Source organism: Pseudoliparis swirei, chromosome 4 (genome assembly GCF_029220125.1).
Source record: "Pseudoliparis swirei isolate HS2019 ecotype Mariana Trench chromosome 4, NWPU_hadal_v1, whole genome shotgun sequence".
In the NCBI taxonomy this organism is placed as follows: domain Eukaryota; kingdom Metazoa; phylum Chordata; class Actinopteri; order Perciformes; family Liparidae; genus Pseudoliparis; species Pseudoliparis swirei.
This window is the reverse complement of record NC_079391.1, coordinates 6948042-6971327: the sequence shown is the minus strand read 5'-3', so window position 1 is coordinate 6971327 and position 23286 is coordinate 6948042. Positions and strand designations below refer to the sequence as shown.

Sequence of the window (23286 nt, the reverse complement as noted above, 5' to 3'; positions counted from 1 at the left end):
TAATAATGTTATTATGTCCCTTTAGGAAAATGGCATGGGCTTAAGCAGGCAGAGGACAGTGAACGTGTGTGTGTGTAACTAGGAAGAGGGGACTGAATATGCGTGTGTAACTTGGACAGTGATGTACAGGACAGGGGACATTTTATTCATTTTTATTCAGAAATAACAGTTTCTCAACAGTTCCATCTTATCACCTATCCTTCTCTCCTCACTCTCCTAACTCTCCAAACTATCTCTCTCTCTCTAAACTCTCCAAACTCTCAACCAACAACCCACATTTTGAATGGAGCCTGAGGAATTTATATTGCTGTCAAACCTCCCGGCAATATCTGAACCGCTTCCCGAAGCAGTCACGTGGTACAGTCGGGCAGCGAGGCTTCGGACGTCATCATTTTTGGCTCCTCCCCTAAATGAAGCAAACCTCCATACGCGCTTCGAGGAAACGCCCCCTCCATTACTCGACACACGCTTCGACGCGTCGGCACATCTCGTAACAACACTACTAATAACTAAAATGGTTATACGAAGAGTTTAGGGACCAATGTTTTCACTGAACTGTAAAATTACCTGAGTGATGGCTCCTTTACAGGCTGCCTGCGTGTTTGACCGACGGACTTTCTGAGAAGGTTATGAAAATATATGAGGCTAATCAAAATAAAGTTGTGTCTGCCTGTCCAATAGCAGTGATGTATTGATACTTATGGAGATAAGCAGATCACATGTAAATGCTACACCGACGATAGAGCACTATAAATTTATTCAGATGTTACAAACTGTAAAGAAAAAGTCGATCCATCTAAATGCAGATTTGACAATCATCAAAATACAAACCACAGTAAATTAATTAACAGTATTTATGGCAAGAGTGTATATTGGCCTTGTTATGAAAACAATTCCCAATGACACTCGACAAAGCGTCAAAACCACAGGTGTCAAACACAAGGCCCACGGGCTGAATCCGGCCCGCTGCATCGTTTTATGTGGACCCTGATGGCTTTAAAGACACATGATCACCTTTTCTTAAAGAAATTGAAGAAAAATATCCCGTGCTTTTATTTTGAAGGTTATCGATTAAATGGATGTATTTTGTAATATTAGAGAGATTTTCTAATGTACAATATTTCTACACTCAAATAAACAATAATCAAATGCAACAAGAGTTATTTAACAATATGTTCGAGGAGTTTATAAAGTGTTTCCGGCCCTTTAAGAGCAGCCATGATGCTGATTTGTCCCATGGTGAACATGAGTTTGACAGCCCTGGTCATATTGTGGCAACCAGTCAGAAGGTGGAGCCGAGGGGCGCATGCAGAAACCAAACCGACTGGGTGTAAAGTCCATCGACTGCAGCGGGTCGACTGTGTCAAAACTTCACCGTGACTCTTTTAATTTGAAGTTATTTCCATATTTTTGATTAATCATAATGGAGATTCCAGTGTATACGGTCGATGCCTTTACTAATTTACCGTTCAAGGGAAACCCCGCGGCAATTTGTCCACTTATGCATGTGAGTACGATTTTAGGTTTATGTGACGACAGTGAGGTCATAATGCAAACATGTTAAGGCTGTTATGGCTTAAAAGATATCAGGACACTTCAAGTTGTGTATTCAGTTACTGCTTCACTTACTTATTGACTAATAGTACATTTAAGGCTGTAATATTTACCAGTTTTAGTTGCTCATTCGCAACATTATCACACCATTTGTTGTAAAATAGACATTTGAAGCATTCTAATCGTATCAGCAACAACACAATTCTCCTCTTTTCGTCATTTCCAATGTTATGTCACTTTTTTTAGCGTGAAACTGAATAAAACCAATAAATAAAACGTTAAAAAAAAAAATCTATCGTAGGCTTACATGCATGTACCTCAGTGTACAATGTTTGCGTGTCAAAACAAAACATCTATGTTTGTGTATAATGTGTTTCTAACAGGAACTGAGCGAAGACTTGTATCAGATGATAGCAGCAGAGATGAACCTATCGGAAACAGCTTTCATCACCAGGATCGACCCCTCTGACGATTTTACCACAGGTCAGATATTATTGGGTGTAATAGATATTTTTTTATGATTGAGTAAAGTTATCAGTTTAAATGAGTTAGATGGGTTCAACCGAAATGCACCAGTCTGTGCGGGGTATTAGTTCTTACAATAATATAAAGCCATAGTTTTTACAAGCCCTTACCAATGCACAAGCTATTTGTTATTACCTTCGCATTGAAAATGCGGAAGGTTATGTTTTGATCACCATGTATAACAAAAAAAGTTTTAAACCGAATCGCATGAAATTTGGTGGGATGATTGGTTATTATCCGGGGACCATTTGATTAGATTTTGGGAGCAATCGGGTCAAAGGTCAAGGTCAAGGAAAGGTCAAAATCTTATTTTTACCATAGCACGGTCAATTTGTATCCAATTGGCATGCAACTAATGCCAAAATGTTCATAATTCAATGCCCAATCTTGTGATATGCGAAGGTATGCGCTCTACCGAGTGCCCATTCTAGTTGAAGCTGTTTGGATGGGGAGAAAAAAACATGAGCAAGCCAAAAATAAGACATAAATACGTGCTGGTGGCTGATAGAATAGAGCCTCAATGGTCATCACAGTGTCCAATGTGCACAGTTAATCTGCAAAGGTAATGTACTCTCCACAACTGACTTGACAAAATAAACTGTGGACAATATAAAGCACAACACAAACAAGGTGCAGGGTTTATCAGCAAGTCTGGACAATCCTCACTTACTGTCTTCACTTTATGATTTAAAAATCTAAAAGATTACATGTATAACACTGATTTAAGCTATTGCTTTGAAGTAAAAATACACACATTAACCACTGCAGGTAATCAAGTGATATACGTTATAATGATAAGTTACACAATAGTTGAAGATATTCTGGTTGCAGATAAAAAAATAAATGTTGCATTTGTGTTGAGAAAAATAACACCTTTCCTCAGCAGTCTAGATTTACAATTGTTGGTAATTGGAAGTACAATGCGATGAGCTCTGAGTTAAAAACCGAGGGTGCAGATACAACTAACTGCACAGAGAGGAATGTGAGGGACATTCACACACAGGCCTATATCGCCATCACTAAATCTAAATCGGTCTCCTTTGGTAAACATTTTGCGGTCACTTATTGAACATTTGTGATGTGATCAACAGGATCCAGGTTCCGACTTCGATGGTTCACACCAACCACAGAGGTGGATCTGTGTGGTCATGCCACTCTGGCCTCTGCAGCAGTGATGTTCAAGCATAAGAGTAAGTTACAAAACAAACACAGACAGACATTAAGGTTATCAAGCATGTCAAGGTTAACACACACACACACACACACACAGAAATCCAAAAAGCTGTTCACCTTGTAACACTCATTAATGAAATCCACAGTACAGCTATTAAAAATACATGATAAAGTAATGTTAACGCATCCTCATCAGCCCATTACACGAACACTTCAGTAAACCGTGCTCGTCAGCTAGCCTGCGAGCATTATTTTCTGTGTGTATTCATTTTGTCCGTTAGAGAATGTGAATCCTAAAGTGGTGTTTGAGACCAGGAGTGGAGATCTGACTGTCACCGAGCAGGGGGAAGGGTACGTCATGGACTTTCCTCTCAACCCGCCCACCCAGGAGGTACATGACGTGATCACACAAACAGGATAATAAGTAAAGGAAAGGAAATGATATAATATATAATGCACATTTAATATAATATATCCTCAGCAAGTCCTTTTCATTTCAACATGAATATTATGAATTCTTCAATCAGCATCACATTAAGAAAACAGATTTTTGTGAAACCCACAAACTGCAAGGTTTTCCAAAGGAAGTTTCTAAGTAACCTTTTTAAGTATTTCAAAAGACCACAAAAAGCTATTATTCTAATAGTTTCTTTCTATTTTCTTAGGATGCCAATGAGTTCAGTGACATCATCAAGGTCAGTAATACATCTTTTCTTTCTGTGAATGCTTGTTTTACAGTAGACTCCTGCTTCACTGTCTATACATGAACACCTCTGTACTGTGTCGTGTTTGCCAGTGTGCGTCACATTCCTGAGATGTGTGTCTAATGCTTAACTTTTGCTCTTGAATGTTGGATAAAGGTTGCAGTTGGAAACCACCCAATCCAGGAGGTTTATCTGTGCGCCAACACCAAAAAACTGATGGTTCGACTGGCTGACAGTTGTGACAGGTTACCATACACACACCCTCACACACACACACCCACACACATAGCAGTGCTTCCTAAATCCCTCACTTGTGTCTTGCCAGGTTTGTTTGACGTTGTGTTTTTTTTTCTGAAGGTCAGTGCTAACTGGTCTGAAAGTCGACCCTGTTGCTCTCCTGAGCAGCGAGAGAAGTGGAAGAGTCAAAGGACTCATCATCACCATGAAAGGTAATCAGAGCTCTAAACGAGTGAGACCAGGAGGAGATTGTTGGACAACTTTACGACTTGTTGACCATATGCAGTCATTTTATAGTGGTAGCCTACAACAGTTAAGACATCCAGTTTTTAAGTAAATAAGTAACAGTTGTTTGTTGCCTTAACTGACATGATAAACCCGTTTTTAGGTTGCATCTCAAAGTCCACTGACGGTTTCATCCCCATTAACCAACAGACGTGACATGTTAACAGACCACTGTGGAGACCAGCGCTGTGGCACAAATACAAGTCGCTCAAATCAAATTGTCGTTCCTTTATCTGCCAACAGGATCACCGGATAACCAGCCTGGATACGACTTCTACTCCAGATACTTCGCTCCATGGATGGGCATCCCTGAGGACCCCGTCACTGGTAGCTACTCTACTACAGCTAATATAACTACTACTAGCTGCTGCAACTAGTAGTAGTGCTGCTGATACAGCTAATATTACTACTAGGCCCTACTAGTACTACTACTACTACTACTAGCCTACTGCTACTACTAGTAATGCTGCTGCTCCTGTAACTGCAGCTAATATTACTACTAGGCTCTACTAGTAGGCTACTACTACTAGTGCTAGTGCTACAACTAGTATACTACTACTGCCACTACTAGTACTGCTGCTGCTGCTACTGCTGCTAGTGCTACTACTAGTATAGCCTACTGCTAGGCCTACTGCTACTACAGCTAATATTAGCTATAATATTTGGCCCTACTAATAGGCTACTAGGCTGCTGCTGCCCCAGTGGCCACACATTCAGTCTTTGTTGGGTTAGTGTGGGATATTATGTTGCAATTTGTTAAATTGTAGGCCTACAGGTACTTTTCAAATAATTAAAAACATTTGAATACAAGCAACAGGTACTGGCAAAAATACAAAAACATGTAGCGTCACATGTAAAGTGCTCTCACAGTAAAGATGTCTTTTGGTTCCCTGCAGGTTCGGCCCACACCGTGCTGGGCAGCTACTGGTCTAAGAAGCTGGGAAAGAAAAAAATGCTGGGTAATTAATGAAGCCAATTCGTTATTGATCAGCAACTTCATTAACTCTAAACCAATGTAATTAAGCTAAGCCAGAGGCGTAGTCTCTTTGTGTGATTAACTTGAAATCAGGCATGAGTTGCTGACTATAACAAGATAGTGACGCTCGTTTCATCTCTTCTGTGTTGGTGTAGCGTACCAGTGCTCCAGTCGAGGCGGAGAGCTGGAACTAGAAGTGAGAGACGACGGAAGAATCAATATATTTGGACGGTCCGTTACTGTGCTGCAGGGAACAATCACACTATAGGCACAGCCACACACGAGCTCGGAGGGCTGGGCATGATGGGACAGTCATTATGTATCCACACAAGCTTTGTGCCATGACATTTAAAAAACTAAAATAAAATGAGCCAATATCAATAAACAGGGTCCAGACCGATCAATCTAATACTGAAACATCACAAAGCATACCAACACATTACACGATGGAAAAATCTCTCACGCTTTGATAGTATTGGTATTATTTATTTTCATATCGTAAAAGCAGAAGTTTAAACAAAATTCAGACACAAACAAGTTAAACTAGAATGGGCACTCGGTAGAGCGCATACCTTCGCATATCACAAGATTGGGCATTGAATTATGAACGTTTTGGCATTAGTTGCATGCCAATTGGACAAAAATGTATCGTGCTATGGTAAAAAAAAAGATGTTGACCTTTCCATGACCTTGACCTTTGACCCGATTGATCCCAAAATCTAATCAAATGGTCCCCGGATAATAACCAATCATCCCACCAAATTTCATGCGATTCAAGAAGATTTTGACCTGTTCATGACCTTTGACCCGATCGATCCCAAAATCTAATCAACTGGTCCCCGGATACTAACCAATCATCCCACCAAATTTCATGCGATTCGGTTCAATACTTTTTGAGTTTTGCGAATAACACGCATACAAATAAATAAATAAATATACGGCGATCAAAACATAACCTTCCGCATTTTCAATGCGAAGGTAATCAGAGGTTTCAGTTTGCCAACATGTACTAATAATTAAAAACGTATTCATTAGTTAAATTATCAGATAATCAGCATTAAATTACATTAGAGCAGAAAATCTGTGGTTTCAAATCTGTACTGTGGTCGATTCACAGATTAAAACAGTTATATACAGTTGAGCCACTCACAAGAAATGAAACCCAACAATCACCTCATCAATTACATTTACTGTAACTTTTGAAGTCTAAAGGTTTTAGCCTGATAAACCTTCCTGAGCTCATCCGAGTGACGTGAACTATACACAGGTTTGTTTCTCCATATTCACAACCAGTGACTGTGTGTGGGGTGTGCCTGTAAATGCTTAGAGAAAGTACCAACAGTGTATTGTCAGTGTATAGATAGAGGTATTTGAGCAAAAGTATCAGTTTAGTGTATTCCTAGTATAATATATCCATAATCCACCAGTGACGGGATATATTACAATTACGTGTGCAAATATTGTAGCTGTTCAGTGTCTAGTACCTTGTTTCACCACATAGACATTAACTATTGATCCTTTTAAAACTGTAAATTAAATGTGTTGAGACTTTTAGCTGTGGCCTAAAAATCTCCAACAAAGCTTGCTGAGGTTCAGTCTGGAGAAAAAAGGAAAAAATGCCAAATTAAAATCAGTCTATTAATACACTTACCTAGTGTGGTACATATCAGAGACCGTGTCCCTTCTCAAGCCTGCAGGTTCTTTAGGTGTCTGATAGTATAATCTGTACCTCCAATTACAGGCCATCAAATCCTTGTGAGGAGGTACACAAAATAACCAAAAGGTGGGGCTTTGACACGAGGTGACTGTAGGCTGGAAATTCCACTGAGACACTTTGAGCAATATTGTTATATTTATTTAGTTCAAAGATGGACAAGAGAGCAAGGACTTCTGATCCCACCCTTGAGGTCATTCAGTTTGCAGATTGGCACAGAACCACAGGACCTCTGCCCCGATGAGGTGACCCACGGCGGCTGGCTGCTCTGCAGACAGGTGACCCGAAACACCAGCGGCTCCATCACAGGAACACGCTCGGTAAGGCTGTGTGGGCAGCTGGCGGGAGCTGGATAATGTGGAGTAAGGGTTCAGGCAAAACGTTTTGTTCTCTATGACGACATGCAACAAGAACACAGGTTAAATGATTAAAAAGCGGTTTAGAAGCAGTCTTGTAGCCTCCACCGACATTTGCAATACATTACTAGAGTTTAGGGCTGCAACTAACGATTATTTTGAGAATCGATTAATCTGTTGATAATTATTCTATATATTATTTCTGTCTCTGCTCTCCCTCCGCTCCGCTCTTTCTTCTCCTGCGTCAGTCTGCGCTCAACTCAACTCTTTTGATACTCAAAAAATAAATAATTTTGATACCGTAATAATCGCGCCACACAACGAATCGATAATGTAATTCGCTGGCAACTATTTTAATAATCGATTTTATCGATTCGTTGTTGCAGCCCTGACAGAATTAAAGGTTAATTTGTAGTTAAAGGATATCATGTTCCCTTGCTGCAGGTGGTTGAGTAGTTTCTCCACAGGTGCGTAGCGTCGTAGCGTTGTGATGGAGCCCACCATCAGCAGCTTGTGTTTCGCCCTGGTGATGGCTACATTGAGGCGGCGCCAGTCCTTCAACAGCTCTCCCAACTATGAGAGGAGACGGGTCAGGGGCATCTGGTCATTTGCTTGTTCACTGATGCAGAGAGAAGACGGGATGAGTAAAAAAGAGAAACACTTACATTTCCTTCATCTGCAGTGCTCCTGACAAAAGAAAATACGATCACACTCTTGTCCCGCCCTTGGTATTTGTCCACCGTATTCACCTCCACACCGCTGAACACAGAGGACTGCAGCAGGGCAGAGATGCTCTTTAACTGCTGCCTGTAGGGGGCGATAACTCCTATATCACTGGGCTTACACCCTGCCTGAAGGAAGTCAAATAAATAAAGCCATGGTTAGTACAATAACTAGCTACACAAATTAAATCCTCCACCCCCCCTCCTAACTGTATTAAGAACACTTCATAACCCTAAGAATTAAGTCAGGACGTAAAAAACACTGTATTATGCCATGTTGATCTGCACTTCACACATTTCATTTATTTACACTACACACATTTCATTTTCATTTACACTACACACATACACACACTTTGCATTTTGCACTGTCTATATTTAATATTTTTATATTTAATTTAATTTTACACTGCAGTCATTAGTATTGTATTGTGTATGCATATATGTTTCATTTTATATACATATATATACTTCATTTTGTATTTTATATTTTACTTGTATACATCTATATCTTTCATCCCTGTTTTTTATATTTTATATTCTATTCTCGTGTGTTTAGTTTATTGGTGCTGCTACTGTGTGACGACAAATTTCCCCTTGGGGATTAATAAAGTATATATCTATCTATCTAAATACGTGAGCGTTAATCATGCAACTGCTGTACCTTCATCAGCAGTGAAAGCAACCTGTGTATGAGAGCCGCCTCGGTGTGATTGCTAACACCTCTGTTCTCCACACACTCCAGTGCCGGCACCTAGAGGAGAAAAAACAAGATCAGAACACCCCTCATTGTCTTACTCACAACAATCTCATTTCACATAAATGACTTTCTTCCGACTGTTGAGGTAGCCGACTTCATTCCCCGACCTTTCACCAGAAAGCAGACCTCAGAAAATACTCGTCAAACATCTTGGCTAATAATTAAGTAAAAACTTGGCTTGTAAAACTTTTATATATATATTCAACCAACCATGGAGCAATCTAGGAAGCAAACGGGGCTGCTGGGCAACAATGCGGCTTGAATCCAGGCCAGGTCGTGCTGCGGATGGGACTCGGCGTAGGAAGTAAGCTCCGACTGGACCGAGCGCAGGAAGGGCAGGGCGAGCAGCGCCGTGGCCGTCCTCTCCGATCCACACTCCAGCCGACCCTCGTACATCAGGGAGTTACTGAGGGACATTATCTGCCTGAAAACACAGCACAGTGGCGGGAATCCTTTCATTAGTCCTTGTAGAAAAGAGTTCAAATGCCATTTGAAAGGTCGGATTGGATGAGCTCATGATGAACAAGAACAGATGAAGCATATATAGTGTTGTCTGTGTACCTGTTCATCCGGTACTGTACATTGAGTTGGACCACTGCGTCACCGTGGAGCTCCAGACGCTTAAAAAGACTTTCGTCCATCCCCAGTGACCTGGAGAAAAAGAAGAATGACATCGGGAACATAGACATTTCTATTGATGTTATTCTAACTTTGCATTAATTACCAAATTGACCCTGCATTGCAATAAACTGCACTAAAGGAATAATTCACCCCCGTCGTGAACATTTGTCACGACCTCGCATGCCTCCAAGTGAACGGAGGATCCAAAAGTGAAAATCTTTGATGACCTGAAGTAAATTGAGGCAGAAAAAATAAATCAAAACTTCCTTTACCGAACTCTTACGCAACTCATGCCGTATAATCAAAGTGTTGTTCGTCCTGTCGCACTTTCCTCCAAAATTTGACTACCCTCCTGTTACCTTTACATTTACTAACATATTTTACCCTCGGGGTCAATTTGACCCCAGCAATTAAAACCTCCAGAAAATTATTAGAATTAATATTGTTTCCCAAGTGTAAGTGTGAGGTACTTTATGTTTGTTTGTTGACTACCTAAATATCCCTTTAAATATATAAAAAAGTTGATATTTCTTATATGTTTGACACAGTGAAAAACAGCCTGGGGTTAAATTGACCCCAAAGAACACCGACATTAAACATTGAATGGGGTCAAATTGACCCTAAAGGTAACAGGAGGGTTAAAAACTTTTTCGCCACTCCGGTCTCATGCTTTTGTTGGTGCACTGCGACTGTGTATAAAAGTTATGTATAGCTGTTGTTAAATCTGGCCTCTATTGACTTAAAATCATCAAGGATTTAGTCCGCTTTCATAATCGCCATTCAGCCTGGCAGATGAGAGGAAAAACTACTGTTTTTTCAAGCAAACGGCGTGAATAATAGATATTCAGATTGTATTGTTTTCTCTACACTTGCACACTTTACCTCGCCTCCTGATTTTGTACTATTGGTGGCAGCTGCTGGTGATCTCCCACCAGGACGAATCTCTTGGCGTAGAACAGCGGTCCCAGACAGATGGGCTGACTGATCTGTGACGCTTCATCGACGATGCAGAAGTCAAACCGGCGACGTGTGAAGATGGGATGCTTGATGCCCATACAGGTGGTCGCCACTACCAGCTAGACACAGAGAGAGAACATCGGTTTTGAATGGCAAGAGGTTGACTAATTTTAGAAATTCTAGTTTCTAGCACCAGAAGAAAAAAATTGAATACAGAGATTAGATGTTACATATAAAAAAATAAATGCTGATTTCAGAGTCTATAGATCAGTCAAAGTTGTAGTTATGATATTCCACAAGCCAACGCCTCACCTCCTTGTTATACAGCTGCTCCAGCTCGGACAGAGCGTGAACTCCCTTCTTTCTGGCGCTTTCCTCCGTGTAGGGCAGGATGTCTGGATGGACCTGGAGACGTGGCACAAAACAAGCGTTGAAGACATTGGCGGTTCTAAAATGTTAATTTACTTGTTCAACTCGTAAATAATTCAAAAATTTGTTACGGATTATTAATGATTCAAATGTTTTAGATTTTGTATAACCTCAATAACATTTAATAGTGTGCTTCAATGCAATGTACCGCATGAGAATGGAACCTTAAATATATATATCTGCAAAGTGACAGTTTTAAAAAGAATGTGGGAAGTAAATGTTTATTACCTTCGCATTGAAAATGCGGAAGGTAATGTTTTGATCGCCGTGTATTTATTTATTTGTATGCGTGTTATTCGCATAAGTAAAAAAGTATTAAACCGAATCGCATGAAATTTGGTGGGATGATTGGTTATTATCCGGGGAGCATTTGATTAGATTTTGGGATTGATCGGGTCAAAGGTCATGGTCAAGGTCATGAAAAGGTCAACATCTTCTTTTTACCACAGCGCGGTCAATTTTTATCCAATTGGCATGCAACTAATGCCAAAATGTTCATAATTCAATGCCCAATCTTGTGATATGCGAAGGTATGCGCTCTACCGAGTGCCCATTCTAGTTTTCTATGCGGTACTGAACACATTGAATAAAACTAGAACGGGCACTCGGTAGAGCGCATACCTTCGCCGCAGCCACATTTTGGCATTAGTTGCATGCCAATTGGATAACTATGGTAAAAGAAGATTTTGACCTTTTCATGACCTTGACCCGATCGATCCCAAAATCTAATCAAATGGTCCCCGGATAATAACCAATCATCCCACCAAATTTCATGCGATTCGGTTTAATACTTTTTGAGTTATACGAATAACACACAAACACACAAATAAATAAATACACAGCGATCTAAACATAACCTTCCGCAGAATGCGAAGGCAATAAAAAATATAGCGCACCTTCTGCCCCTGCCCGAGACGCAGGAACCCAACTCGGAAGCGCTTCAGCTTCAGCAGGATGGTGTCAACCGCCGAGTGGGTGTAGCTGGTCAGCAACACGCTGAAGCCACAGGAGTGAAGGATGCGAACCTGAGAGAGAAGGAAGTGAGGAAGAGGCAAAGAGCAAGAAGGAAAGACAGCGGTGGGGGGGAGGCGGTCAGAGTTCTGGTCTCACTTGGAGCAGGTGATGTTCATTTATGGTCCAGGTGAGTTTTTTTTTAGAGCATGTCAGGAGTTTACCAGGGTGCAGATGGTTGTGGTTTTGCCCGTGCCTGGCATGCCGACAATCAGCGTGTAGTCTTTAGATAACAACACCTTCTTCATGGCCTGCTTCTGGGGGTGGTTGAGACCTGAACACACACACACACACACACAAATGCATGAAATTTAATGCACCTATTCTCTATTGCTGATTTAAGTGTGAAACTATACAAAACGTTATAGTTTTGTCCCACAGAGAAATAGAAAAGCAGGATAAAACTGAATAAAAGAAAGGAGATAAGAAAGTAACGAGACGACGGCAGAGTGGAAGAGCAGAGCGGCGTAGCTTTGTCACCTTTGAGGATGTTGGCCACCGTGTCCTTGGCGGCTATTGGCAGAACAGAACTCAGGCTGTCAATAAACTCTGGAGGTCGAAGGTCAACAACCAGCTCCCTCAGACGATCGCTGCACGAATAGAACATGTTTGAGGCTTTTTTCTTCTTTATTGTTCATTTCCTTTGCCGTTAAATACATTCTGAGCTACGTTGCATTTTACTGGAACTACCTGTCCCCAGAGTTCTCCATCAGCCGGGAGAGATTGGTGAGGTGAGTGCTGAGGCCCACCACGCCTTCATCGCCATCCAATCGAAACAACACGCCACCGAACTTGGACAGGTCTCTGTCAAACACATCAGACAACAAAGCGCGTGTGAATCCAACTGAGCAGCTGGTCAGACCAGCGGTCCGGTGAGTTCTCCTTCGGTTGAAACACTTCAGACGGCAGGTATGTGCAGATTTGCCCTCACCTGTCCAGCGTGCAGCCGATCGACGTCTCGCTGACCTCACACAGGTATCCTGTTGCCAAGCCGACCAGTCGACCTGTCTGGTCGCTGACGACGACGCGATCCCCGACGGCCAATCCACTGCTGGCCAACCCGTCCTGTGGCGCCGCGCTGCTTCGCTGGAAACGATGGAGGAAAACACCACCAGCCTGCGCGGTCACTGGCCCACTGACCTGCACATTGCCCACGCAGCTCCCAGTCTTCTCACTGGAAACACAGGTCAGATGAAACAAGCACTTTGCATTAACTCCCCCATACAGGATGAAGGGGCTTATTCTTTTTTTTTAATATACTTTATGAGAGAATGTGCACAATATAGCGACAGGAATCAGCGGACAAGTTTTTTTTTTTAATGTGTTGTTCTGTTTGCAGTAATACTGCATAAAGTGACAGGAAGGTAGAGCAAACAGACAACGTAAAGCGAAAAATGAGAAGAAACACAACTAATAAAAAAAAAAATTTAAAAAATTGAAAATAAGGAAAAATAATGAATCATACACCCATGGCCTTTACATTTGTTCACAGATTTCTGTAAGACATGGATTTGGTTGCAATAAATCAGACAGATGGACAGAACCTAACGCGCCTCAATCATTGGGCAACACTGACAGGTCTTGGAAATAGAAATGAAAGGCTGCCACTTCCTCGTGAAATGGTCATTACAGCCTCGAAGTGTATATTTGATTTTTTCAAGACTCAGGAAAAACATTACATCCTTAAGCCAGGCAGACTGAGATGGTGGACCTGGAGACTTCCAAGCAAGCAGTATTCTGCGACAAGCCAGAAGAGTCGTAGGGGCTTATTCTTTACCCGCGTTTTTCGACCCAATACTGTCTAAATTTGAGCGACGGAGAATGTGTACCTCTCCTCCGCCGTCTGAAGCCACACTCGCTTTCGGCCATTCTTGGCCTCCATGCTGGCCGCCTCGAGGCAGCAGAGCAGCAGCCAATGGGAGAAGTAGCTCAGCTGCGGTGGGATCAGGTGACCCGTCTCCTGCTGGAGGAAGTCACGCACGACGTCCTCGCAGTCGTCTGCGGACCCGTCATCGAGCGCCCTGGAGGACGGGCGAGGAGAAAAAGGAACGAGTGATGAACGCAAGACAATATAGATGGAATGAGCTAAATAAGACCATTTAAATCTCACCATCCCTGTTTTAATAGTTTATTGTATACCAACTGGTTTTTGCTCACTGATATCTAATCAGAATGTTTAACATTTCGACGGTTACCTCTCATACAAAGCACAGTTTCTCTGCTGAGGACAATACTGGCAGGTCCGTCTGTCTGTCAGGATGTCGGGAAGTTTAGACAAACGGCTACGCTTGTCTTGTTTCTCCACACAGGTGTGAATGTGATGGACCAGGGTGTTCCTCAGCTTCAGCAGCTCTGAGACAAACAGAGAGATGCTGCTGTGAGAGAATGTAATAGGACCAGGCTCTTCCTCCTCTTCTTGGGGTTCACTACAGCATTGTGTTGCGGTTCTAACTTACACAATTTAGTGAATGGAGACTGTAAATGTGTAGAATTAATAATAATACCAGTTGCATAAGAAAATATCGGCCACTAACAATATATACTATATCGACTTATCGTCCAATAACTGATTTAAACAGCAGGGTTTTTGATAAGTTATTATTATTATTATTATTGCTAAGTTATTATTATTATAACAGTTTATATTTATTGTTCGTTTGTGTTTTTTAATGTTTACATTATTTAGAATATTTCATATTTTTGTAACTCCAATTCCTGAATATCTTTCACAATTAGAAGTGACTTGCTCTTTTAAAAAGGGTGTACTTGCTTTATTATGCTATTTTAATATTATTATATCAGCAGCACAAAATGGCCTTACTATCCGGTATGTTGCAGTTATTCCTGGGAGAAATATATCAGCCAACTAAATGAGTAATCCTGACAGGCATATGCAATTATTCATGATATAAAGTTGTATTTTGATGTGATTGTTTAACCCTTGTGTTGCCTTAGCCTCATTTTTTTGTCATTTCAATATTACACCCCTCCCCCCCCTTTGGGTTTTTTTGACCCGATTCAATGTTCACCCTCCCCTGTTATTTATTTTTATAATATTTTTTACCTTTGGGGTTCAATGCCGCCAGCAATTAAAACCTCCAGAAAATTATTAGAATTAATATTGTTTTCCAAGTTTAAGTGTGAGGCACTTTATGTTTGTTTGTTGACTGCCGAAAGAACACTGACATTAAACATTGAATGGGGTCAAATTAATCCGGGGGGGAGATATTGTATTGATTCGGGTCAAAATGACCCTAAGGCAACACAAGGGTTAAGACTGTACCTCTGCGGTCCATGTGTGTGGCCACTATAGGGTGCAGGTTGCCAGTCTTGAGGTAAAGCAGGAGGCCGGCTTCAGAATGGTATCTCTCTGAGCTCATCAGAGTGTAAAGAATCACCTGCACACAGAAAACACACTTGTATTTGGACATCTTGAAAGTCGACCCTTGACCCCACCAGTCCACCCAGTCGAGTCCACCGACCTGACTCCGATGTTCTATCGAGTTCGACTCCTTCCCCGTCTTCAGCTCCAGGGGTACGGTCCTCTCCTCCGACGCTCCGCGGCTGCCGCTTCGTGGCTTTTGAATTCGAACCCGCGCCGTGACGTCGATTTTCCCTTTCAGGCCAAATCTCGGACACCACACGTTCTCTTCTATGTCTGCCAGCTCTGCTATCGTGACAACGGTTGCCGAGTCCTGACATCTGCTCCAATCGAGAGAGACAGAGAGAGAGAGACATAAGTAACGCAAACCATATTCACACCATTTTCTTTGGTAATTACACTTTTGTTACACAGATTAATACACGATATGGCCAAAAGATAAATGTAGTCGACACTTAAACAGCTAATTAGATTTTGTTTGTAAATCTTTAGAGCTCCGTGTGTGTACATACATTTTTAAACTGATGGCTTTGGGTGTTGGTGAGCTCAGGTACTCCTTTGCCCAATGTTCCAGCGAGGGCAGATAATCATGCAGTTCCTGCTTCATCTCTTCCTGACTTACACCCAAACTGTACCTAGTGGACAAAACAAACATAATAAACCAAAAGAATATGCACATAAACATCAGGTGGATACATCACATGAAACAGATGTTAAATATACTGGAAACATTCCCAAATATTTACACAGGAAAAGGTGTGTGGCACCATGTAAGGTTGAGGTTGCGACATGCAGGTAGGTCGCAACATATTTTATTAGCGTTGCTAAATACATGTCTTATCTCTTGTTACCTTCGCATTGAAAATGCGGAAGGTTATGTTTTGATCGCCGTGTATTTATTATTTTTATGCGTGTTACTCGCATAACTCAAAAAGTATTGAACCGAATCGCATGAAATTTGGTGGGATGATTGGTTATTATCCGGGGACCATTTGATTAGATTTTGGGATCGATCGGGTCAAAGGTCAAAATCTTCTTTTTACCAATCAATTTTGATCCAATTGGCATGCAACTAATGCCAAAATGTTCATAATTCAATGCCCAATTCTGTGATATGCGAAGGTATGCGCTCTACCGAGTGCCCGTTCTAGTTTTTAACACGTATGTGTGCAGTACACATTTGAGCCACATGGGGGAGCCTGGATGCACCAATCGTCCTGATAATTGTAGCCTACTCATAACAGGTAGGGTACAACCTGCCCACTTACATGTCTCCTAAGTACTGAGGGCGGCACAGGGCTTGGTCAGCCATCTTGGACAGCGTCTCCAAGGAGAAATCTTTGGCTGTAGCCGCTTTCTGGAAGACTTCATGGACCATGGTGCCGTTCAGCATTTGCTTCGAGCCCCCGTCAAAACTCTGCAAACGGGAAACGAACAGAAGGAGGTGAAGAGTTTAGCATTGTGTGCGAGGGTGTACACAAACAGGTGCTGATGTTATTTGTAGTCGTAAAATAGTTGTTACCTTGAACATCTCTCCCAGTACTGCACGCCTCATGCACCGGATGGAGTTTGAGATGCTGGTACCCGAGATGAGACTATCGGGGAGTAAAACCAGGAAGCCCTGCTCCCTGCCCACCACCCACGATCCAGCGTCAGAGCGACCCTCTAGGTGCACCACATCGCCACAGCAAACAGGCGTCGCGTCCCTGGAAATACAAGAAGAATCATCATTTTATACAGATATGAAGACAAAAAGAAAAGTCAAAAGAATTCCGCGCTACTTCCACAAATCCAGGCTTGATGTATACCACAATTAAAATAAGTAATTGGATAACAATTGTTAGGTTGTAGTTTATTTTGATAACATCTGCAGAGGTCTTATGTTTTAAATGAATACATATAGAAAGATATTAAAATAGAAAATATTAGGGAGAATATTGATATTGTTATTAATGTATTATGAAGCATAGGGGTAATGTTTACTCTATGCAAATGTAAATGGCAAGAATTAATGTATGTTGCATGAGAGTGACGATGTTCGTATTATAGATTGACGAGGCCGGTTGAATTCCGTGAAGTGACTTACAATAACAAGGGACTTTTATTGTGAAAGTGACTTTAATGCGGACAATAACAAGACGGGACTCTTATTGTGAAAATACTTGTTTAACGACTTGACCGGAAGTGACGTTTTGACCGGGGCCAGTGATTTTGAGTCTAAGACTCTGTGGATTAGAGAAATCGGGGCTCTTCTACAGGGCGGAGGAGCCGGGAGCCGAGGAAGAGCGCCTTGAATGTTTGTTTTACACTTCCTGCCATTAAATGTTGATAACTTAATTCACGCGCGTCCGGAAGCCTGTTTCCCATCATCTGCGAAGTGCCCAGTTTCAGAACCACCTTACACAATGGAAACAGGACAGACGACCGTAACTCAAGGCATTACCATCCATCTTTCAACAGACACGTTTCCGTTGGATGGAGAGATGTGGAGCATGAGATGGTCAGCGTTTTGAGGCCAGGCCGCTCCTCCACATCTAGAACCCAGTAGCGGTTGTTTAGGCCTCCAGAAAGGATCACATGGTCTGGCACCTTACTGGAGGAACAGAGAGGACATATATATCATATGGGGATGCATTTTCTCAAAAAAATCTGAACACATTTAACCCTTGTGTTGCCTTAGGGTCATTTTGACCCAAATCAATATTACACCCTCCCCCCGCCTTTGGGTCATTTTGACCCGATTCAATGTTTCACCCTCCTGTTACCTTTATATTTACTAACATATTTTACCCTTTGGGTTCAATTTGATGCCAGCAATTAAAACCTCCAGAAAATTATTAGAATTAATATTGTTTTCCAAGTTTAAGTGTGAGGCACTTTATGTTTGTTTGTTGACTACCGAAAGAACACCGACATTAAACATTGAATGGGGTCAAATTAATCCTAAAGCGGGGGGAGGGTGTAATATTGAGTCGGGTCAAAATGACCCTAAGGCAACACAAGGGTTAAACACCTGCCCACCTAAGGATGAACTGACAGCAGCTTTTCAGCAGCTTATTGGCCACCCAAGGGCCTGAAGCTACACACACTCCGTGTTAAGCTCTCATATTTTAGTTCATTTCTTCTATTATTGACATGAGAAAGGTGATCATCCCCTAGCCTCATCAAACTATGCAACACGCCGGTGTGTTCATGCATCTCTCACCGGAGTTTTTTGGATTTATCATCTTTGACGAGCGCTTCACTTTGGTCCATCTGCTCTGAAAACCAGCTCTCGTCCAACACGTCCTCCGCCGGACACGATGGCGTCTCTCCTGTTTTTTCTTTTGTGCAAAAAAATAAAGAAAAGAATGCTTAGCGGGGAAAGAAAAGGTTGCAAAATAAAGCTGCATGCACCGGATGAATATCTTGATTCGTGATGACGCTAAAGATACAACAATCAGAGATGCCATATGATTGTTAAATAACTTAAAACTGGTCTTTTCCTTGTAAAAGTTGCAGAGTTGGAAATACCACGTTTTTAACTTAGAGCCCATCACACGGACACCTTGTTGAGGAGAAACACTTTCAAACTCCATGTTTTTCCAATGGAAGATACAACAATAGTGATAGTTAAGAAAAAGATTTGAACAATTACAACCAGAACGGGCACTCGGTAGAGCGCATACCTTCGCATATCACAAGATTGGGCATTGAATTTTGAACATTTTGGCATTGCATACAAATTGACCGCGCTATGGTAAAAATAAGATTTTTACCTTTTCATGACCTTGACCTCTGACCCGATCGATCCCAAAATCTAATCAAATGGTCCCCGGATAATAACCAATCATCCCACCAAATTTCATGCGATTCGGTTTAATACTTTTTTAGTTATGCGAGGAACACGCAAACAAATAAATAAATAAATACACGGCGATCAAAACTTAACCTTCCGCATTTTCAATGCGACGGTAATTAGGAGGTGGATCCGTGTACCTGCAGCTCGGTCCTGATCCGAAGAGGTCGCATTGTGTCCGCCTTCAGTCGATAAGGTCGTTGCCGTTACCGTAGCTCCGGCCTCGTTGCGGTCGATCTCTCCGCCCTTTGCACTTCTCTTCGTTGCAGGTGCGACAGTCTGAGCGCGAGGTCTGTGCACCTGAGCCATGAGAGGCCGAGTGTCCTTCACCGCAGTTGCTTTCTGCTCCGTTATCACAGTAAAACCGGAATCCGTCTCATATTCGTTTATCTTACTCTGGTGGTTTCTCTGCTCCCCCAAAGAGCTGTTGTCATCATCGAAGACCACTTCAGTACCTCTGCGGTGACCCTCTGACCTCTCAGACTGGTCGCTTGAACAATGAGGCGTCTTCGAAATCCCAGGCCTCGCTCCCTTCAGATCTCCACCCGTGGGGCTGAGGGCAGTTCTTTGAGGCCGTGTATTGACATTTCTCGGCCTCTTGGCACTGTGACACTCTTGAAGGCTGATGACTCTTTTTACGGAGTCGGAACATCCCTCTTCCCGCTTGGTCCTCCTTCCCTCCTCGGTCATTTCTCTCCGTGCACGCTGACCTTTGGAGCGAGGGCTGCGACAGATGGGGGAAAGTTGGCCGAGCTCAAACCGGCTCGCCGGCTCTCTGCTGGGCCGGGGGCTCAGTGGACTTCTGGAAGAAGGAGGGGAAGCGGGCCTGATCTGACTGCTGGGGGTCTCGGGCACACAGAGAAGATCCGGCGAGGACAGCAGGACAAGTTCCCCAAGGACACTCCTCGTCAAGGGGGAATGGGGTCTGAATGCAGAGGCGTCAACATCTTTCACCAGAGGTTCAGTCCTGGCGAGAGCAGCTCTGGTGAATTTTGGGGAAGACGACGAGGCCTAAAACAAACACAGGAAAAAATATTGAATTTTGATACGTTTAATTACATTACAACTAGGAGTAGTACAGCGTTTATGTAAATAAGAGAGAAATATAAATAGTAAAGTTAAGAAAAGTGACAAGTAAAAAACAGAAGATGATAAAACAACAATATGATTAACGGTAACATCCTTGACCAAAGCAACTTTAAAAAGTGTGTGATGAGTTTAAAAAGACTAGAAGAATGTGCTGCAAAATGAAAAGGCACATATTTCTTTGTCTGGTCTAATAAGGCACTATTATAGCAATTTAGAGTTATACATTATGTAATGTTATTAACTTATGTGATTGTTGTTACCAGGTGAAATGAACAATATATATTTGATGTGACTATCTCTTTGGCAAATCACATGCATATTAGTAATAAGGATATATCATATTTTTAATCTGTCGAAATGATCCAGAATGACATTATGTAATAAGAAAAAAAGTAATGTTTACGGGAAGAAAAAAGAAAGGGAAAAAAAGCACGAAAATGTTGCAAAAACAGAAAAAAAGAGACACAAAATAATACCTTGTGATGGTTCCGAGAGGAAAAGAAGGACGAGATGTTCCTCTGACCCTGCAGGCCAGGAGTCTGACAGAAACCACAGAGCAAACATTTACCAGCAGGTCACTGCTGTGTGTGCCATGTGGGGCCCTCTTGTAGGGGCGGGCCCTGTGTGGGTAATCTTCAGATACTATGTAATGTTCACTAGTGTGTACAGTTCAGAAAAGCACGACATGCGTAGGTTTCTACTATCTTCATTGTTTTTAAAACAGAGCAGCACTTTTTACAAGAACGTAGAAAGAAAAAAAAAGGTATAAAAAACCTCACAACAAGCCATCAACAACCAACAACAACAACACGCCGTTGGTCTTTTTCATGGAGTTTTAAAACCTCGGGTTGTGTGAAACTCAATGTCTGTGTATCAATATATGAATAAAGATGCTTTCTGGTTTCCTATTCACTCGATATAAAATTATAAATGAATGAAGACTGAACGGATAATAAACTATGACAGGTGGCACAACAACAACAACAACAACAGCAGCAGCAGCAGCAGCAGCGAGGTGATCAGACCTGCTGCCCTCACCTTGGCTTTCTTGAGCTTGGTCCGGTTCATGGTGCCAGATCAAACCGCCGCAGGTGCGGGTATTTTAACCGCGAGGTGACGTTACACTAGCCGTTTATTAGCGACACCGTTCCTCACCGCTATCAGTTGACCACACAGCTCCGAAAAGAGCATCGTTTGCGTCGTGTTTAACGGCTCTAAAGCTCCACAACACAGGATGCTGTTGATGTTATCTAACACTGTTAGCTTGACGTTCATCTTCTGTGAAACCTAGCTTCATGTTTGAAGCCCTCTTTCTGATGTTCTTTCCTCGGTCTCTCTCGTAGTTCTCAAATATGGCGCCAAAGTTTAGCTTCCCGCAACGGAAATGACGTCAATGACTTCCGCCTGAACAAGAAAATAAAAGTTTGACATGTGACTGAAAGCGGCTGAAAGCTACATTTACAAAAAACTAGAACTAAGTGATGAGAATGTATCACAACTTATTCATTCATTCATTTCGTATATAATGCAGTTTTAGGGACACTTTGGTTGTGTACATTTTTTAAACTATAAACTAAATTGGGAAAAGCAGTTAGACAACAGTATTCCATCAAGGCCAGTAAATATGTCTATATTATTGTTATTATTTTATCTTGTCAGAAAATGTAATGATGCATGCCTTTAGTTTTTTTTCTTTTCTTGATGTTGCCTCTCCATATTTGAACTCTGCATAAGGATTCACTACATTTTATGATAATATACTAGATATATTTAAAGATCTATTGTTTTAATATAGAAGAAACTTTCTCCTGTGACCTCTAGAATCATCTTGGATAACACAGCTAAACTCTTATTGGTCCAGTGTCCCTTAGCGTTAAAGTCACGAAATGCCTTCTGCATCGTAATAAACTGACAGTGTGTCTTTCCTTCTTGCCGACATTACTTTAGTCTCTGGCGTTGTTTGTTTTGCTTCTTTTTTGTTGTTGCTCTGTTCCCAAGTGCAAATATAATCCATCTACATCCTGTAACTAATTGCACCATCAATTTGCCCATTATCACTGCAGTAATAACAGGTATACAGTATATAAAACGCATTGTCACCACGAATATCCATTGTTTTTCTTCTGGTTTCATTGGAAAGCAACTATTTAGGATCACATCAATTCAAATTGACACACCTTAACATAATGGTAGTATATAGAAAAGAGAATAAACCAAATATTCTTTAACAGCCACACTCAGAGACATTATAGCAGATAAGTAATACTAATCCAGCATGATACGCAGTTGGAAGTTATTGCATATTTATCTAGGGCTTAATATAATATTGTTTACTAACCTTATTTCCTTGAGCAGATTGTTGGGTTGCAAGTTGTCTTTGTCTTATGTCAAAATTAATAAATAGTATCTGGTGCTGTAGGATAGGTCAGGTTCCACTGTCCTGGTCAAAGGTTCTCGCTCACTTCTTGTTTTGAATGCGGACGTTGAGGACGTGAGTCGTGAATTTAATTGCAGCCCTCCTTTATCTTTGGTTTCACATGGTGTTGTAAAACTGTCTCCTCCTTGAATTTACAATTCCTAGTTAATATTAACCGAACAAATACATGGCTGGTTCCTTTGCTTAGGATTCACTTTTCAGACACATACAAATGTTACCGTTGCCTTAGGTTTAAAGTATAAAAAATGTGAAAAAATGCAATTCAGCTCATCTAAAAAAGTCTAGAGGTGGAAAATCGAGTTCTGACTTTACATTTATTATCTAGTGCAGATTAATTTCTGGCCAACATTTGCTGAATTTAGTATAATTTCCTTGAGTAAAAAAAAAAGTCACTTTTTTTAGTCAAATCTTAAATACTGAATTTGATCTGTCTTCCAAGAACGTTCCCTGGAAGAAACTGAGATGCTTTCTTCATTTTACTCTCAAGAAGTCAGACAATATTTTACTAGCAGAGTG

General features: G+C 41.5%; 2 protein-coding genes across 3 annotated transcripts; one reads left to right on the top strand and one right to left on the bottom strand.

The window, feature by feature from the left end:
- Positions 1–1283: 1283 nt before the first annotated feature.
- pbld (phenazine biosynthesis like protein domain containing) lies at positions 1284–7104 on the top strand. Its single transcript, XM_056412677.1, has 10 exons — positions 1284–1507; positions 1938–2037; positions 3171–3269; positions 3534–3643; positions 3918–3947; positions 4113–4201; positions 4314–4405; positions 4722–4805; positions 5375–5437; positions 5610–7104. The coding sequence occupies exons 1-10, from the start codon at positions 1424–1426 to the stop codon at positions 5720–5722; spliced, it is 864 nt and encodes a 287-aa protein (XP_056268652.1). The 5' UTR covers positions 1284–1423; the 3' UTR covers positions 5723–7104.
- Positions 7105–7293: 189 nt separating this feature from the next.
- Positions 7294–21649, bottom strand: dna2 (DNA replication helicase/nuclease 2). Of its 2 annotated transcripts, XM_056412676.1 has the most exons (25): positions 21372–21649; positions 20810–20872; positions 19385–20255; positions 18612–18729; positions 17850–17999; positions 16929–17112; positions 16675–16823; positions 15919–16041; positions 15507–15726; positions 15308–15422; positions 14220–14376; positions 13854–14045; positions 12956–13198; positions 12715–12828; positions 12505–12614; positions 12189–12298; positions 11910–12038; positions 10897–10989; positions 10510–10703; positions 9568–9657; positions 9217–9430; positions 8911–9000; positions 8190–8375; positions 7951–8097; positions 7294–7525 (listed from the first exon to the last, which is right to left on the bottom strand). In XM_056412676.1, the coding sequence occupies exons 1-25, from the start codon at positions 21399–21401 to the stop codon at positions 7472–7474; spliced, it is 4146 nt and encodes a 1381-aa protein (XP_056268651.1). In that variant the 5' UTR covers positions 21402–21649; the 3' UTR covers positions 7294–7471. The 2 variants fall into 2 exon arrangements, with proteins under 2 accessions (XP_056268651.1, XP_056268650.1); XM_056412675.1 differs by having other exon boundaries at positions 7294–8097.
- Positions 21650–23286: the final 1637 nt, after the last annotated feature.